The following is a 20,557-nucleotide window of genomic DNA, read 5'->3' on the forward strand; positions in this document are numbered from 1 at the left end:
AAATTAGATGGACTTATAAAAGCCGCTTGCGCGAATAAAACTTAAAACCCAATCTGCCATAGAGACATTGTCACCTAAAAGAGATGATAAATCACCGAGGAGACGTCCGCCCCAGTAGCTGAGTGGTCAGCGTGACAGACTGTCAATCCTAAGGGCCCGGGTTCGATTCCCGGCTGGGTCGGAGATTTTCTCCGCTCAGGGACTGGGTGTTGTGTTGTCCTAATCCTCATCATTTCATCCCCATCGACGTGCAAGTCGCCGAAGTGGCGTCAAATCGAAAGACCTGCACCAGGCGAACAGTCTACCCGACGGGAGGCCCTAGCCACACGACATTTCCATTTTTTTACCGAGGAGATTAAAAGTTCACTTGAGGGCAGTTAAAAGAGGACATTCCAACAACATATGGGCCACCGTCATGTTTGCACCACAGAGACAATTAGGGGGGTCCTCTCGACGCAGCAGATGACCATGCATCAGCCAAGAGTGACCAATGCGGAGCCTAGAGAGAAGAAAAGAATCCCTGCGAGAGGCCCGCATGGAGGATCCCCACACAGTCGTGGTCTCCTTTACTCGCCGCAGCTTGTTGGGTGCAGACAGAGTGCGCGATTCATCTCCCCACAGCCTAAAGACCCAACACCAATCGGAGATCAGTTGCCGGTAGGTCAATCTCCAGTGTCAGTTTGCGGGTAGCCTCTTTGGCTAACTTGTCGGCGAGTTCATTTCCCGCTATCCCAACGTGTCCCGGGGTCCATATGAACACCACCGAATGTCCACACTGTTCAAGAGCGTGAACAGACTCCTGGATGGCAACAACAATGGGATGGCGTGGGTAGCACTGGTCAAGAGCCTGCAGACTACTGAGAGAGTCACTGCAAATGACAAAGGACTCTCCAGTGCTGGTACGAATACGCTCAAGGGCACATAAAATGGCTGTTAGCTCTGCAATGTAAACACTGCAGCCTTCCGGCAAGGAGTGCTGGTCTACACAGTCCGCATGAGCATAAACGTACCCCACATGGCCATCAACCATCGAGCCATCGGTATAGATAATCTCTGAGTCACGGGATGCGTCTAGGAGAGCAAGAAATTGGCGGCGCAAGACTGCAGGAGGAACTGAACCTTTTTGCCATTGTGAGGTCCAGCTGAAGCTGCGGCCGACGAATACACCAAGGTGGTGTATGTGGGCGTACCTGGAAAGCAGATGGAAGAGGCAAAGACTCGAGTTCACTACGGAGTGACCAAACACAGATCCCAATTGTATGTCCTGATCGCAGTCACCGGTGTGGGATATGGACTGCCGCATTAGCGAAAAGGAGACGATAGTTAGGGTGATGGGGCAAACAACGGACGTGTGCAGCATAGTTAGCTAAAAGTTGTTGACGCCGGACGCGAAGTGGAGGAACCCCAGCCTCGGCAAGTAGGCTATTAACAGGGCTGGTGCGGAATGCTCCTGTTGCCTGTCCAACCCCACAGTGGTGAACGGGGTCCAGCAGTTGCAATGCTGAGCCATACGCCACACTCCCATAATCGAGCCGAGACGGCATGTGGGCTTTGTAGAGCAGCAGTAGCGTATTACAATCTGCACCCCACGGGCATCGAACAGCAATCCCAGAAAACGGTAAGCGTCAACAACACTGTGTGTGTGTGTGTGTGTGTGTGTGTGTGTGTGTGTGTGTGTGTGTGTGTGTACGCGCATTTTCTAACTCAATAAATGATCTGTCCAAAAGCTATCAAAATTTTCTCTCCTGCTTATGTGTCTGTCAACGACTCCACACGTTTACTATTTGGTGAGTTGTTACCTTTACAAAAAATAAAAAAAATATGTACAATAATTTCATTGACATATCAAGCAAGTTTCTTGTAGAAGCTGTGACTTACAAAGTAATTCCAGTCTCCCATATCTCTTTCTGATGTTTTTGCACCTCAAACTGTTCTGGACTATCAAGCACCTCTCTGTTGTTCAGGCTGCTAGGAATAGAGGAGCCTGAATTTAAGCTGTTGCTGCTTCCACCATATGACTGGATACTTGTCTTTGTAGAACTATCAGCTTCAACATCTTTAGCAGGTCTCTCTGAACCTTTTAAACATAAGTAAGTTACATAGCTTTGCTTCACAAATCAAAAGCGGATACTACCCTCAATTACCTCTATATATAAGTGTTCATTTACCTAACTCTAAGAAATATGTACATCCTGATAGTAACTAAACATCATGCTTACCCAGCGTTGTTTGAGAGTTGGGGTTTACATATAGATCTTTGCTCCATTCAACCATACATTTCAAAATGGAGACTAGGCATTCCAAACCTCGTATTCTCATTGACTTTTCTTGGTTTGGAGTGGCTCCTAATTCCAATGCTTGCCTTCCTTGAGCTATCTTTGACAAATCATTCACCAGCCTGAAAAATAACCTCACCTTAAATAGCCAAAGGAAGTCTACATACATATACATACAACACAATTATAAATGAGACGTATTATAATATTAAGTTTTTAGCAAATCTGTTCCAAAATATTCAGCTGAATTTTCGATGCAATTCCTCAGGCTCTTTGTGATAATAACCCTGACAGTACATTTACAATACAGGATTCAAAAGACAATGAGAAACATTTTTACTCTTCAACATTTCATCGCAGCAGAATACCAAATCAAACAGAGCCCAGTGAAGCAGAAAATACAAAACTAGGGGGAAAATATGCTACAAAACTATGAGATCCCACAACAAATCAAGAAATGAGGTACCTAATTTTTTCTCACAAAATTTTCAAAATTTATTCACCCAAACATCAGCATTTTCTCTGGTCCTCCCAGGGACTAGAATGTATGCCCCTTGAAGTTTCACGACAAGAACAGAAGTAAAGTTTGGAAGGTAGGAGACGAGATACTGGCAGAAGTAAAGCTGTGAGCACCGGGCGTGAGTCGTGCTTCGGTAGCTCAGATGGTAGAGCACTTGCCCGCGAAAGGCAAGGGTCCCGAGTTCGAGTCTCGGTCGGGCACACAGTTTTAATCTGCCAGGAAGTTTCATATCAGCGCACACTCCGCTGCAGAGTGAAAATCTCATTCTGGAACCTTATAGTTAGTTCACCCCATACAGCAAATCTCAACCAAGCAATTACAAATGATTTCCATATACCACTCATGAACATTAATGGGAGCATCCTGAACAAAACCATTACTTAAAATTTCTTGCTGTTCAGTTCCCAACAGAATGGCACAACAAGAAATATTATTATCTCTCTTTTTAAAAAAAACCAAATTTTAAAAGTAAAATAAGCATCCAGCAACCTTCTGAAGAGTATCTGTAAATTCTGGGACATTACAGAATAGTAAAAATAAATTACAGACTCTAAAATTTAAATAACATGGTTATTTTTTCAAATAAATTTCAGTAAAAATACTGTGACAAGACTTTGTAAACAGTTGACAAATTTCAATACCTTAATGCAGGGGCAGTTGATTATTTCATTACAACAAAACATTACAAACAACTTTCTGTGTAGGGCTACCAAAGCTCAGAGACATTATTAACAACTATAACAACAGTCAACACTAACAACCATTCAAATTATCATAAAAATTACAACAATTAAAGACTGTAGAGGTATTTTCAAAACCCACATAGCTTATGAAGATGCTTTATTCTTAACTACCGGTTTTACATCAGTATAAACTCATCTTCAGGTTTATAATGGCTATGTTTCCATAATGTAGATGGACAATTAGGGAGTCCCAGCTTTTTGGAAGTTATCCACATTAAAAAGTAAACCACAATGGTGGGTAGTCATAATGAAACTGAGTACACCCAAAAGATGCTTGTAAAAATGCATGCTGAATGAGCCAGTGTGGATAACACCATGTGGGATCTAAGATCCGCCAGACACCATCTGTATAAAACCAAAGTAGTAAAAATTGAAATCCTAGGTAACGTGCATACTACTTCTTTACTGGTAACTGGCTGATATGGAGTAAGCAGACTTCCACCTTTCAGTGTGCTGCTAGCTTCCACAGGCTGCTTACACCACATGAGACCGGTTATCAATAAGACGGAAATACACAAATTACAAAGGATTTTAAGTTTTACTTCACTGATTTTATTCAGTTAGTATCTACCAGATCCCACATGGTATTATCCGGCCTGGCTCATTCAACAGTCTGCTTTCTACAATTTTACAAATATCTTTCGGGTGAACTCACTTTTACTATGACAACCCACCATTGTGGTTTGACTTTTAATGTGGATAATTCCTTAAAAGCTGGGACACCCTAATTGTCCATCTACATTACGGAAATATAACCATTATAAACCTGAAGTTGCGTGGATACTGATGCGAGACCGGTAGTTGCGAATAAAGCACCTTCATACAGCTATGTGCCTTTTGGAAACAACCTCGTAGTTGCTGTAATTTTCCGGCTATTTGAATGGTTATTGAGTGCTGTTGTTGTTGCTGTTAAATGTTGTTATTGAAGATCCTTCACTGAACCTTATATCCAACTTTGTGCGCAGTTTTTGACTAATTTCAGGTAAAAGATTGATGTAATTAAATCTCCAGATTACCAATACTCACCTTTCAAACAAGTTTGCAGCAGAAAGATCACAGTCATAATTGACATAAATGTCTACAACACTCTGAGCATCTGCACATATTCTTGTCAATGCATGTATCACCATCCACTTGTGCTCAAATGATGAACTTGAGGTTTCTAATATGTTTAAAAATATTTCCTTGAAAAATACCTGCAAGAAAGGAAGAAATCTACATGATATGAATAAGAAAAAAAGAAAAAAAAAAACTATTACAATGTACAGAAGTACATAATATGATATAAATAATAAAGAAGGTAGACAATTAAAAATTCATTTGCAATTATTGACAGTTTTCTCAATCATTTATTTCTTCATGAAGTTCACATTATAAAAGCTAGCAAAGTTTTCCTTTTTCGTTTATGTGTTTGTCATTATATCCACTAATAAGACATAAGACAGAAAAAGAGGGGAGAGCCTAAAATAGGAGCTCTGGAGAGTATGGATTGTTGATTACATACGTACAAAATACATGAATTAGCCACTGATCTTGGAAACACACTGAAATTTCTTCCTAACAATATCAGAAATTTTATTAAGCAGGGTGTCCAGCAATTTTTTTAAAAAAAGATTGCCCGAGTTTCCCAGGCCAGTTTTTTATTTTTCCAAGGTCACATTGTGCATGGACGCGAACCAATTTTGATCGATTTCTTCACAAAATATACAAATTTTGGCATTATACAGGAACTTAATGACGGCTGTACTCAGAGTATATATATATATAAAAAATCAAAGATGAGGTGACTTACCGAACGAAAGCGCTGGCAGGTCGATAGACACACAAACAAACACAAACATACACACAAAATTCACGCTTTCGCAACAAACTGTTGCCTCATCAGGAAAGAGGGAAGGAGAGGGGAAGACGAAAGGAAGTGGGTTTTAAGGGAGAGGGTAAGGAGTCATTCCAATCCCGGGAGCGGAAAGACTTACCTTAGGGGGAAAAAAAGGGACAGGTATACACTCGCACACACGCACATATCCATCCACACATACAGACACAAGCAGACATGTGTGAATGGATATGTGCTTGTGTGAGTGTATACCTGTCCTTTTTTCCCCCTAAGGTAAGTCTTTCCGCTCCCGGGATTGGAATGACTCCTTACCCTCTCCTTTAAAACCCACTTCCTTTCGTCTTCCCCTCTCCTTCCCTCTTTCCTGATGAGGCAACAGTTTGTTGCGAAAGCTTGAATTTTGTGTGTATGTTTGTGTGTCTATCGACCTGCCAGCGCTTTTGTTCGGTAAGTCACCTCATCTTTGTTTTATATATATATATATATATATATATATATATACAAAACCATTAAAATGAACCAGATTTCTTAAAACAAAGAAATAAACATACCAGAGTTTGACAACAGATATAAACATAAAACATGATTTCAATAAAAATATTACAGGAAAATTACACAGCCCAGTCACATTAATGTAATCACTGTCTACGTCCGACGTCAATGTGCAATAACCACTCACAGGTGACAGGTGGCAGTGTTAGCAGTGGACAATATATAAGGTGTGCTGGGAAACAGTGCAGCTGTCATAATGTGGAAATGAAGTGATTTATATGACATCCAAAAGGTCATGATCATTTTCTTTCAGGTCAAGGGCAGAAGCATTTCTGATTCGACTAAGTTTCGAAACTGTTCAGGTGCCACTGTAGTGAAAGTATACCACGCATAGCAAAATGGCACTATCCAAAACCAGCACTGAGGAGACCGGTGCACACTGGCCATAGACGATGGGCGTGAATGATGGCTGTGGAGTTGTATACAGGCAAAGAGATGTGCAACTCCACAGCCATTGTTCATGCCCATCATCTATGGCTAGTATGCATCTATTGTTGGGGACCATACTCGGCTTTGACAGATGGTGACATTAACGTAACTGGACAGTGTAGAATGAGACTAAGTTGTAAAAGACGTAAAAGATTATTAATAAACATTTACATTAGGAACAATCAGGCATTCGGAGCACACAGACTTAAAAATGAAGAGCATTATTTACACTACTGGCCATTAAAATTGCTACATCAAGAAGATGACGTGCTACAGACACGAAATTTAACTGACAAGAAGAAGATGCTGTGATATGCAAATGATTAGCTTTCCAGAGCATTCACACAAGGTTGGCACCAGTGGCGACGCCTACAACGTGCTGACATGAGGAAAGTTTCCAACCGATTTCTCATACACAAACAGCAGTTGACCAGCGATGCCTGGTGAAACGTCGTTGTGATGCCACGTGTAAGGAGGAGAAATGAGTACCATCACGTTCCCGACTTTGATAAAGGTCGGATTGTAGCCTATTGCAATCGCGGTTTATCGTATTGCGACATTGCTGCTCATGTTGGAAGAGATCCAATGACTGTTAGCAGAATATGGAATTGGTGGGCTCAGAAGGGTAATACGGAATGCCTTGCTGGATCCCAATGGCCTCGTATCACTAGCAGTTGAGATGACAGGCATCTTATCCGCATGGCTGTAACGGATCATGCACCCATGTCTCGATCCCTGGGTCAACAGATGGGGACGCTTGCAAGACAACAACCATCCGCACGAACAGATCGACAACATTAGCAGCAGCATGCACTATCAGCTCGGAGACCATGGCTGCGGTTACCCTTGATGCTGCATCACAGACAGGAGCGCTTGTGATCGTGTACTCAACGACGAACCTGGGTGCACAAATGGCAAAACGTCATTTTTTCGGATGAATCTAGGTTCTGTTTACAGCATCATGATGGTCGCATCCATGTTTGGTGACATCGCGGTGAACGCACATTGGAAGCGTGTATTAGTCATCGCCATACTGGCGTATCACCCGGCGTGATGGTATGGGGTGCCATTGGTTACACGTCTCGGTCACCTCTCGTTTGCACTGACGGCACTTGTAATGTCCACTGTTCAATTTGAGGTGTGTTATGACCGGTGGTTCTACCCTTCATTCGATCCCTGTGAAACCCTACATTTCAGCAGGATAATGTACAACCGCACGTTGCAGGTCCTGTACAGGCCTTTCTGGATACAGAATATGTTCGACTGCTGCCCTGACCAGCACATTCTCCAGATCTCTCACCAATTGAAAACGTCTGGTCAATGGTGTCTGAGCAACTGGCTCATCACAATACACCAGTCATTACCGCTGATGAACTGTGGTATCATGTCGAAGCTGCATGGGCAGCTTGTAACACCGGAAATTCATATCCTCCTATTTCCATCTATTGTACTATAATTTGTTTTCCTTATTTTTTTTTTTTACCTGAATATATGACATTTCTGTGTCTTTACATATGGTAATTGTTTTACTATTTGTATATATATATTTACGCATTTATGTCAATGTATAATTGGTTTGTTTCGTAAATATTATTTGTATTTTTACGCTGGGTCTTGCCTAGGGAAAACTGCTATCGAACGATTACATCGATAGGTCGTGTGAAGACTCAAAGTGTGTAGGATCTTTGGTAGAGTTAACTCTGCTGCGTGGAGCGCGGGCAGAGCTGTGGGAGTCTGGCTGGAGTAGCGAGTGGAGCAGGTGTGTTGTGTGACGCTCCCGCGAGTTGCTGCGCTTTCGGGGTTTGGCAGCATGTAATTGCGCTCGACTCGTGATGATAGTTTCTGACATGGTGTCGCAGACGGGAAGCATTAGCTGGCGCACATCAAGAGCCCGTTTCGCCTGGTGACCGTGTGGAGAAGAAGGCGCGCCAACATCCAGCTTCTGCAACAGCGACGGCCGACAATGAGTGACTGTCGCCACCTCCTCGATCGACGGCTTCAAACCTTCAATCAACCAACAAGGAAGACTAAAAGCACGTAAAGTTTCAGAACTGTATGGCAGACCTCAGCTTTTCAAATTGTTCCATTTGCCTCGCAAAATTACAGCAGCTTAGCATGAACCTTTGTTGCTCATTGTCCCAATTGCATTGCCAAGCAGGGTCCCTTCCTTTTCCGAAATGAACCCGAGTGTCGTTGAAATTCAAACGCCAGCATAATTCCATTTCACTGCTTTAATTTCAAACTTCAATTTAAGTATTCATAGCTGGCCACAATAGTTAGATTACACAGGCACAAATTAAGAGTGCGAGTTTTGTTACCGTGTTTTAGCTTACCTGTGACTGCAGCTCAGCTTGGTACGTACTAAATTTTACTATTGTTAATTGTTCAGAATCGTTTAATTCAAGTTCAAAGTTAAATCTCTTCTTTCTAAATTGCGTAGATTCAAGTAGCTTTAGAAATGATTGTTGAGGTAGTCCAAGACTAACTGTATTTCGATGTGCTTCAGAAAGAAAGCTCACTATTAACTTCAGTCACTAAATTAACTTTCGATTTTTGCTAAATTAAGTGTAGCGAAATTTATTACTTCTGACAAACTTTCAGTTTTCACACTACACGTGTCAACCTTCAGTTGCCACGCTTCTAGTGCTAATTATATGTGTAATAACCTTTCTTTTTCAGTTATTATAGTAATTGTCCATAGGACTGGCGACCGTAATTTCCGCCAAATCTCAAATATCTAATTACCGCTAGTTGATTGTTAACGTAATGGCCGCACATTTACTTTCTTTATTAACTTTATCCCTATTTCAAAATTAATTTCCACCAGTTTCACTTGCATTTTTCCTTTCATTTAGATGTAACCCCTTCCTACCTCTTTACCGACAGGTTAACTTCGGTGACGATTGCTTTTCCAAAATTCCCATTAGGTACACGCGGTTTCATTTTTCACTGTCATTAAGGTCGATAAGTGAGGGGGAGGTTACACGTGGCGACCTGGTGACAGGACAATCTTCAAATTTGAGGTTGTTCTGGACACGAATTTTGCATTGTACAAATCTCGTAACAAAGTACTGGTTACGAAATGGTCGATACGTCAGCGAGAATATTAGTGTGAGGAATCCTAATTAGATATGAGATTTGGCATTTATATTGAAAATTATTAAAATGAGTGAAGGCAACAATTACCAAAATTTGGTAGGCTTGGATAAGGAACAATCGGTCGAACAGTGGGGAACGCGCACCGCGGTACCCATTGTTCAGGGACAGGCGGCTAGCATGAAAGACGCGACCGCCGAAACGCAACAAAGAGCAGAAATGGAATTCCACACTTTAGAAAATGTTTCGGAGTCGGAAGTGAAAAACAATGCGAATCCCTTGATGACGAATACGGGGGGACAATTAAAGAGGAAGCCGCTACGGAAGTAAAACCGGTAGTTTCCGGGAATTTAACTGATTTATTGAATGTTTTGATTAATGAAATCAAGAGTCTATCGGCCAAGCAAGAAGCTCAGTCTGAAAAAATTGAACAAAAGCTAGACAGTCACAACAAAGCTATTAATGTTGTTAACAACAATGTTGGAGTTGTTAACACAACAGTTGATAAAATCAAAGAAGATATTGTTGTGATTAATAGCGAAATCGGTAATCTTAAACAGGAAATGATAGGCGTTCAGGCGGAAATTGCGAGCATAAATACTCGTTTTTATTCCGAAATTAGCAGAATCGAGAAAAGTGTAGGAGAATCAGTTGCTCCGATCATTGAGAATAAGGTGATGGAACAAATTCAATTAGTGAAAAAAGAGGATCAAAAGAAGGTGGAAACTTTAAAGGCTTTAGTATCCGAAGTAGATACCAAAGTGAAAAGCAGGCTAATACCTGCGAAGAGAAAAAAGGGAAGTAGAAACGCTTGCGACAACCACTTGCCGAGTAATTACGAGAGTGTCGGTATTAGAAAAGAAACTTGACGAAAAACAGAGCTATGTGCCAATCTATGCACATAGTTCGGAATTGTTGACGAAAGAGGAGTGGTTCGACCCCTTAAAAAAAGGCGGTATACACCCGACGGATTTCATTAAAAATTGTGTAAGAGTTTTACCCAGATCATGGACTAATGAGAGAGAAATTAATGCGATTATCGATGTGTTGGCTGGTGATGCCAAGCGTTGGGGCTTAAACCTCAACATTACGAACCTGACTTTCGACGAATTTAAAAATTTGTTTCTGGCTGAATACTGGTCAGAGCAAAAACAGCAAAGTGTCTGGCGCGAATTTGTAGTATCGAGGCCTTTCGATGCGAATTCTCGCGGTTCGATGAAGGAGTTTTGTGAGGGCTGGATCCGCAAGTTGGAATATTTGCGTGATCGCCGCACGGAATCCGAAATAGTCTGGGAACTCTACAAAAAGCTTCCAGATGATACAAAACGCTACGTAGGAAGCAATTACAGGACAATAAATGAATTCCTGGAAAGAGTGGAGGACGAGGACAATTGGCGCAATAATCGCGACAGTGGTAGAGGCCGTGGTAACAACAACGGGTACCACAGCAACCACAACAACGATAACCATGGGAATAATGCATACCGCAACCATGGCAGCAATAACAATAATGGTTCGGACCGTAATAACGATCGGTACAATGCAAATAATAACAGGAATGACGGAAACCAGTATCATACTAACGTGATACGGGCTTCCCAGAATAGGAATAACGCCAGAGGGTGTGAGCAGCCGCCTCAACAGCATCCGGGGAGCGTATCTGCTGGGACGAGACAGGGAAACCATTAGCCGCGCCGGTGAGGGGCCGACCGGGCGTGGAGAAATTTTGGCAGCCCAATAACAGGAGAAAACCCAGGTGTCGCCGTTATGAAAATTCCGTGTGGAATAATCAACGGCGGGAGAGTGTGCCAGTGTTAGGAGAAAGGAGTGCGCCCACAAGTAGTAGATCAGCTGTATACACGGCAGTAGGAAGTACATTCACTGTCAGTGAGAACAATTTAAGTAGTGTTCCGGAAATCGATTATAAAGTGGCAGCTGTAATACCCACAGCGGAACTGGAGATTGCGTTTAAGAATGATTCGCAAGTGTTGAGAGAAGATCAGATGTCGGATAAAACGTCCGTCATCGAGCGAGGGGATGCAGAGAGGGATGAGGTCTGGTTAAGGCAGTTCGGTCGCTTATACGACGAACTAAGAGATTATAGGGGCCTGTATGGGAGAAGTGTTTATGGGGAGCGCGTGCAGGATTTTCCGCGTCTCGTCCCGCAGGAAGATAATGTTTGTGAAATGATAGAAAGTTCTGGCCCTAACCAGCAGACTTTACTAGAAATAGTTGATGTTAATGGGGAGCACGAGCAAGATTCGTCGTGTTTCGTCCCGCAGGAGTTGGATGTTGAAGTAGTAACGGAAAGTTCTGGCCCTAACCGGCAGACTTTACCGAAAGTTATAGTGGTAGAAGTAGCTGACCCATCCGACGCAAACCTCCAGTTTAAACATTGCGAGAGTATTAAGGAGAAAGATTATGAAAATTTTAGTGATAGCCGGTCACGATTGGTAGAAAAGCACACAGATTACAGCGTGTATGAGGTTAGAGCTGACGTTATACGGTCACACGGTAGCAGTGTGGGTTGCGCAGATCTAGAGGAAGTAATTGCATATACTACTGGGCACATTCCTCCAGGTAGATTGGCAGATGAGATCAATCTGACCAAAGAGGAATCAATGAAGGTGACAATTAGTGAATTGATAGCAAAGCAACACTCACTAGTTGACGAGTTACAGGAAAAGGTTTCGTTATTGGAGGCGAAGCTACAGACTAAGCCTCAGGACAAACGCGTTGAAATTAAAACTGTATGTGAACAGAGGCTGAAAAAGCCGCCAGATAAGCCGGATTTGGGATCAAAGCCGGATGGTTTTTTCTAGAATGACCTGGATATAGACGAGGATTTACTGTGGGAAAATAAAGAAACAGTCGAGGACAAGTGTAGACGGGTAGTAGTGTCTGTTAATATGCACGACCTACAACTAAACGTGTTGATTGACACCGGTGCAGAATTGACTGTTGTATCTGGGAAAATATTTGAGTTACTGAAAGATAGACCTGGCATCGTAGTTATGCCAGTAACAGGAGTGAAAATTATTGGTGCTACTGGGAAGGCCATAAACCGGTCACAAAACAGATTTTTGTCAACTTGGAGATATGTGGGGCACGATTTGAATAAGAGTTTGTTGTCGTGCCAGACTTGACTACGGAAGTAATTATCAAGTTAGATTGGCTATTAAAGTACCGTGCAGTGATTAATTGCGAAAGCAAAACTTTGACATGTACGTCACAAGACAAAACAATAGTAGTTAGTTTTGACGAGGCAGGAGACGGTGTGCATAGGCAATACCAGCCTATACACATTGTTAACTGGCCGGATGCTATTGACGTAGGTATGAATTTGAACTACTGTAATGTGAGGAATCTCGGCATTGACAATAGTGTAGAAAGTGAATTGGAAAGTATTGTAGATGGTGTGTCAAACGTAACACACGAACAAAGACGAGGCCTGTATGAAGTAATAATGAAGAATAAGAGTGTGTTTTCAGACAAACCGGGACTTGTGGAAGGATATAAATGCAAGTTGCCTGTGATTCCGCACGAACCATTCTTCGTGAGACCGTATGCTATACCGCTGTCCAAAAAGGAAGCAGTGCAACGGGAGATAGATAAGATGATCGAATGGGGAGTGATTGAAAGAAGTACGAGTCCATATAGTAATGGTTTGGTCATTGTAGCAAAACGGGATGGTAGTGTGCGTATTGTGATTGACGCACGCACGTTGAATAGGGTCGTTCAACGTGAAACAGACAGACCAGAGAGTATGGAGGACATTTTGCAACGTTTTCATGACGTTGTTTTCATGACTAGCCTCGATCTGACGGCTAGTTACTGGCAAATAGAACTCGAAGAAGAATCTAGGCCATACACCGCCTTCTTGTTTGCGGGCAGGTGTTATCAGTATAGAGTACTGCCGTTTGGACTTAGTATATCTGTGTCCGTATTCATCAGGGCCCTAGATAAAGTGCTAGGACCGGCTTTGAGTTCAAGATTAACTGTATATGTTGACGACCTATTGTTGGCCAATGCCACTTGGCATGACCATTGTGACCTGTTAGATGAAGTTTTTAGAGCATTGCGCCATGGCGGAATGACTCTACAGCTAAAGAAATGCGAATTTGTGAAGCAGAAACTGAAATTTTTAGGGCATGTAATTACCACTGCTGGTATTACGAAAGACCCAGAGAAACTAGAGGCAATAAGGAATTGTCCTCCACCCAAGTCTAGGAAACAGTTAAAAAGTTTTCTAGGGCTCACAGGATTTTACCGTAAATTTGTAAAAGGACAAGTGTTTAATGATGAAAATTTGAATAACCTCTTACGCAAAAATGTTCCGTTTGTGTGGACTGACGGGTGTCAGACCGCTTTCGAGAGATTAAAAGACGAGTTGTTAAGATCTAACATACTATTTCATCCTGATTTATCGCTACCCTTCCATCTGGGAACGGATTCGTCGAATTACGGGGTGGGGGTAGATCTGTTCCAAGAAGTTGGTAAAGGAGAGGATAAGGAACACCGGACGATAGCGTTCGCGAGTCGAACTTTATCAAAAAGTGAGCGAAACTACATGATTTCCGAGAAAGAGTGTCTCGCTATCGTGTGGGGATTCAAGAAGTTCAAGGGTTACCTATGGGACCGTAAGGTGATTGTTCATACGGACCATAAGGCGCTCACTTATCTGAAGGATTGTAAACTACTTCACGAAAGACTGACTAGGTGGTCGCTGTATTTACAGCAGTTTAACTATGACATCTGTTACGTAAAAGGGACCGACAATTGCGTAGCGGATGCGCTGTCGCGGTTGCCCGAGTCTAATCAAGGTCTATTGAAAGATGAGGCAGATGGAGTGGTCAAATTGTACTATTTTAAAGAAGTTGAGGGACGTAAATTAATAATGAACATCTGTAAGAATCTACGTCGTCATCAGAACGAGGATGGTTGTTTAAATATGGTGAAAACCCGATATGACGAAAGGAGTCCAGAAGGAGAAAAATTAAGGAACTATTACAAGATATACGATCATATCTTGTACATATGTAAGAGTGAAGATAGTAATATTTGGCGGGTATGCTGGCCCACCAAATACGTCACGGAAATAATTGACTATTACCATTTGGCGTATGGTCACTGTGGACCAAAGAAATGTACGAAAAAGCTGAGTGAAGTAGCGCATTTTAACAACATGTTAAAACGCGTTACTGACAGAGTGAAAACTTGCGATTTATGTCAGAAGGTGAAGGTTACCAACTGTATGAGTCGTGGTCCTATGCAAAGTATAAGGCCTAACGACACTTTTGAATTACTGTGTGTGGACTTGTACGGACCTTTGCCCAAGTCATCAGGAAACTTCGCCTACATTTTAGTAGTGCTAGAAGCTTTTTCCAAGTTCATTAAACTATACCCGATTAGGAAAGCTACAGCCAAAGCGGTCTATAGCAAGCTTGTGAACGATTATTTTGTTCATATTGGTAAGCCCAAGGCGATTCTATCAGACAATGGGGCACAATTTACTTCTAAGTTGTGGAATGAAGGCATGGAAAGTAATGGGGTCGAGGTGATCCATATTTCAGCTTATTGTCCGGCTGGGAATCCCGCTGAGAGGTATATGTGCGAGCTAGGCCGACTTTGCCGTACCTATTGCCATCACAACCATAGGGCATGGGGCAAATATGTAGCAGTATTTGAGAGAATTATGAACACCTTGAGACATGAATCTACGGGATTTTCTCCAGAGGAAATCCTGTTGGGTGACAGAAGTAAAAGTTTAGTGGAAGATAATCAAATTCCCTCCATGGATTGACATTAGTATTTGTGTGAAAAAAGATCGTTTGCGAGAAGTAATGAAGCTAAAAGCCGATGCTCGCATACGTCGTCATGACGCTGAAGTGCGTTTTGCTAAGTTTGCAATCGGAGACTTAGTACTTGCAAAAGCTCATGAGAAATTGAGCGAGATAGACAATGAAATCTCTAAATTTAAGTTTGTTTATAATGGACCATATAAAGTCATTGGTATACCTCACACAAATGCTTATTGCTTAGAGTATCCAAGCTCTGGAAAACTATTAGGTATACGGAACATTGTAGACCTGAAATTGTACCAACCTAGGATTGATTAATCAATTTAATTTTAATCAATTTAATCATGATCTAATCAACTGAAAAATCCAAGCTGCTAGTTTAAGTTTTCAGCTGAGTCACAGTAGACTAAAGAATGTAAATATGATTTTGTAAATAGCTGTAAGATCCCATAAATATGTGATTTACTAGTCATTGCCGATGTACTTAGACGCTGTTTTAAGTTTCAGGCTAGTACATGCGTGTGATGATGGACAGTGTTGAGTTATCCACTGTGATAGTGTTTATGGACTTCTTGAGATTACTCGGGAGTGAGTTTTACCGAAAGAATTCAGTGAAACGGACGTTCTGGAAATGCCGTTACAAGGGCGAGAGAGATCAAGCGTGCCGCACAGGCGGGCGCAACAATACTGGCGGGGCGGAACTGCTGTAGGCTCTTGTGCCGCTGTCGGCATTCTTTGTACTTGCGAGTACGGAAGGCGGAGTTGTTCTTCTTCCCGGACAGCTGATACGAAAGAATTCTGTTGTCAATATTTATGTTTTTGTCGATCTGCTGTATATTATTTTCTTGTTTAGTGTGAAGTGCACACTCATGACGAGAATATTAATTATGAAAAGTTTATATAAAATACGTATTCTATGTAATTAATTATTAATTTGCGTATTTTGATATACCTGTTTTCTATGACCATGTAATCTGATTAATTTTGTAAATAGTATTCCATTTCTTGATACTGCTAGGAATTTAGATTTTTAGAATAGCTAAACCATTTTCTATGTTTTCTATGAATTTTAATATGTTGTCAACCTGTTTTATTTTGATCAAGATGACAGAGTGGAATAAGATTAGGAGTGTCTCCACTCAATTATTATCGTCTAAAAATTGGTTTATGGTTAATTAGGCGAATGCTAAATTTTGTTGTTTTAAGCATATGCATTTCCGCTGTTTCTTTTTTTTTGGACATTTTCTGAGTCTGTTTACGTTACACGAACATCCTCAGACAATGTGGGGCACGTGTAACGCCGGAAATGCATATCCTCCTATTTCTATTCTATTGTACTATAATTTGTTTTCCTTATTTTTTTTTACCTGAATATATGACATTTCTGTGTCTTTACATATGGTAATTGTTTTACTATTTGTATATATATATTTATGCATTTATGTCAATGTATAATTGGTTTGTTTCGTAAATATTATTTGTATTTTTACGCTGGGTCTTGCCTAGGGAAAACTGCTATCGAACGATTACATCGATAGGTCGTGTGAAGACTCAAAGTCTTTGGTAGAGTTAACTCTGCCGCGTGGAGCGCGGGCAGAGCTGTGGGAGTCTGGCTGGAGTAGCGAGTGGAGCAGGTGTGTTGTGTGACACTCCCGCGAGTTGCTGCGCTTTCGGGGTTTGGCAGCATGTAATTGCGCTCGACTCGCGATGATAGTTTCTGACATGGTGTCGCGGACGGGAAGCATTAGCTGGCGCACATCAAGAGCCCGTTTCGCCTGGTGACCGTGTCGAGAAGAAGGCGCGCCAACATCCAGCTTCTGCAACAGCGACGGCCGACAATGAGTGACTGTCACCACCTCCTCGATCGACGGCTTCAAACCTTCAATCAACCAACAAGGATGACTAAAAGCACGTAAAGTTTCAGAACTGTATGGCAGACCTCAGCTTTTCAAATTGTTCCATTTGCCTCGCAAAATTACAGCAGCTTAGCATGAACCTTTGTTGCTCATTGTCCCAATTGCATTGCCAAGCAGGGTCCCTTCCTTTTCCGAAATGAACCCGAGTGTCGTTGAAATTCAAACGCCAGCATAATTCCATTTCACTGCTTTAATTTCAAACTTCAATTTAAGTATTCATAGCTGGCCACAATAGTTAGATTACACAGGCACAAATTAAGAGTGCGAGTTTTGTTACCGTGTTTTAGCTTACCTGTGACTGCAGCTCAGCTTGGTACGTACTAAATTTTACTATTGTTAATTGTTCAGAATCGTTTAATTCAAGTTCAAAGTTAAATCTCTTCTTTCTAAATTGCGTAGATTCAAGTAGCTTTAGAAATGATTGTTGAGGTAGTCCAAGACTAACTGTATTTCGATGTGCTTCAGAAAGAAAGCTCACTATTAACTTCAGTCACTAAATTAACTTTCGATTTTTGCTAAATTAAGTGTAGCGAAATTTATTACTTCTGACAAACTTTCAGTTTTCACACTACACGTGTCAACCTTCAGTTGCCACGCTTCTAGTGCTAATTATATGTGTAATAACCTTTCTTTTTCAGTTATTATAGTAATTGTCCATAGGACTGGCGACCGTAATTTCCGCCAAATCTCAAATATCTAATTACCGCTAGTTGATTGTTAACGTAATGGCCGCACATTTACTTTCTTTATTAACTTTATCCCTATTTCAAAATTAATTTCCACCAGTTTCACTTGCATTTTTCCTTTCATTTAGATGTAACCCCTTCCTACCTCTTTACCGACAGGTTAACTTCGGTGACGATTGCTTTTCCAAAATTCCCATTAGGTACACGCGGTTTCATTTTTCACTGTCATTAAGGTCGATAAGTGAGGGGGAGGTTACACGTGGCGACCTGGTGACAGGACAATCTTCAAATTTGAGGTTGTTCTGGACACGAATTTTGCATTGTACAAATCTCGTAACAAAGTACTGGTTACGAAATGGTCGATACGTCAGCGAGAATATTAGTGTGAGGAATCCTAATTAGATATGAGATTTGGCATTTATATTGAAAATTATTAAAATGAGTGAAGGCAACAATTACCAAAATTTGGTAGGCTTGGATAAGGAACAATCGGTCGAACAGTGGGGAACGCGCACCGCGGTACCCATTGTTCAGGGACAGGCGGCTAGCATGAAAGACGCGACCGCCGAAACGCAACAAAGAGCAGAAATGGAATTCCACACTTTAGAAAATGTTTCGGAGTCGGAAGTGAAAAACAATGCGAATCCCTTGATGACGAATACGGGGGGACAATTAAAGAGGAAGCCGCTACGGAAGTAAAACCGGTAGTTTCCGGGAATTTAACTGATTTATTGAATGTTTTGATTAATGAAATCAAGAGTCTATCGGCCAAGCAAGAAGCTCAGTCTGAAAAAATTGAACAAAAGCTAGACAGTCACAACAAAGCTATTAATGTTGTTAACAACAATGTTGGAGTTGTTAACACAACAGTTGATAAAATCAAAGAAGATATTGTTGTGATTAATAGCAAAATCGGTAATCTTAAACAGGAAATGATAGGCGTTCAGGCGGAAATTGCGAGCATAAATACTCGTTTTTATTCCGAAATTAGCAGAATCGAGAAAAGTGTAGGAGAATCAGTTGCTCCGATCATTGAGAATAAGGTGATGGAACAAATTCAATTAGTGAAAAAAGAGGATCAAAAGAAGGTGGAAACTTTAAAGGCTTTAGTATCCGAAGTAGATACCAAAGTGAAAAGCAGGCTAATACCTGCGAAGAGAAAAAAGGGAAGTAGAAACGCTTGCGACAACCACTTGCCGAGTAATTACGAGAGTGTCGGTATTAGAAAAGAAACTTGACGAAAAACAGAGCTATGTGCCAATCTATGCACATAGTTCGGAATTGTTGACGAAAGAGGAGCGGTTCGACCCCTTAAAAAAAGGCGGTATACACCCGACGGATTTCATTAAAAATTGTGTAAGAGTTTTACCCAGATCATGGACTAATGAGAGAGAAATTAATGCGATTATCGATGTGTTGGCTGGTGATGCCAAGCGTTGGGGCTTAAACCTCAACATTACGAACCTGACTTTCGACGAATTTAAAAATTTGTTTCTGGCTGAATACTGGTCAGAGCAAAAACAGCAAAGTGTCTGGCGCGAATTTGTAGTATCGAGGCCTTTCGATGCGAATTCTCGCGGTTCGATGAAGGAGTTTTGTGAGGGCTGGATCCGCAAGTTGGAATATTTGCGTGATCGCCGCACGGAATCCGAAATAGTCTGGGAACTCTACAAAAAGCTTCCAGATGATACAAAACGCTACGTAGGAAGCAATTACAGGACAATAAATGAATTCCTGGAAAGAGTGGAGGACGAGGACAATTGGCGCAATAATCGCGACAGTGGTAGAGGCCGTGGTAACAACAACGGGTACCACAGCAACCACAACGATAACCATGGGAATAATGCATACCGCAACCATGGCAGCAATAACAATAATGGTTCGGACCGTAATAACGATCGGTACAATGCAAATAATAACAGGAATGACGGAAACCAGTATCATACTAACGTGATACGGGCTTCCCAGAATAGGAATAACGCCAGAGGGTGTGAGCAGCCGCCTCAACAGCATCCGGGGAGCGTATCTGCTGGGACGAGACAGGGAAACCATTAGCCGCGCCGGTGAGGGGCCGACCGGGCGTGGAGAAATTTTGGCAGCCCAATAACAGGAGAAAACCCAGGTGTCGCCGTTATGAAAATTCCGTGTGGAATAATCAACGGCGGGAGAGTGTGCCAGTGTTAGGAGAAAGGAGTGCGCCCACAAGTAGTAGATCAGCTGTATACACGGCAGTAGGAAGTACATTCACTGTCAGTGAGAACAATTTAAGTAGTGTTCCGGAAATCGATTATAAAGTGGCAGCTGTAATACCCACAGCGGAACTGGAGATTGCGTTTAAGAATGATTCGCAAGTGTTGAGAGAAGATCAGATGTCGGATAAAACGTCCGTCATCGAGCGAGGGGATGCAGAGAGGGATGAGGTCTGGTTAAGGCAGTTCGGTCGCTTATACGACGAACTAAGAGATTATAGGGGCCTGTATGGGAGAAGTGTTTATGGGGAGCGCGTGCAGGATTTTCCGCGTCTCGTCCCGCAGGAAGATAATGTTTGTGAAATGATAGAAAGTTCTGGCCCTAACCAGCAGACTTTACTAGAAATAGTTGATGTTAATGGGGAGCACGAGCAAGATTCGTCGTGTTTCGTCCCGCAGGAGTTGGATGTTGAAGTAGTAACGGAAAGTTCTGGCCCTAACCGGCAGACTTT

At 41.9% G+C, this 20,557-nt stretch overlaps 1 protein-coding gene across 1 annotated transcript in view; it reads right to left on the bottom strand.

The window, feature by feature from the left end:
• Positions 1-20,557, bottom strand: part of LOC124605236 (brefeldin A-inhibited guanine nucleotide-exchange protein 1) — a 257,319-nt gene that overhangs the window by 142,374 nt on the left and 94,388 nt on the right. Inside the window, exons 9-11 of the mRNA XM_047136787.1 lie at positions 4,566-4,735; positions 2,220-2,398; positions 1,879-2,077 (exon numbers count right to left, since the gene is read on the bottom strand). Of these exons, the coding sequence (XP_046992743.1) occupies positions 1,879-2,077; positions 2,220-2,398; positions 4,566-4,735 (548 nt within the window). The remainder of the gene's footprint in view (positions 1-1,878; positions 2,078-2,219; positions 2,399-4,565; positions 4,736-20,557) is intronic.

This window comes from Schistocerca americana, chromosome 3 (genome assembly GCF_021461395.2).
Source record: "Schistocerca americana isolate TAMUIC-IGC-003095 chromosome 3, iqSchAmer2.1, whole genome shotgun sequence".
In the NCBI taxonomy this organism is placed as follows: Eukaryota; Metazoa; Arthropoda; class Insecta; order Orthoptera; family Acrididae; genus Schistocerca; species Schistocerca americana.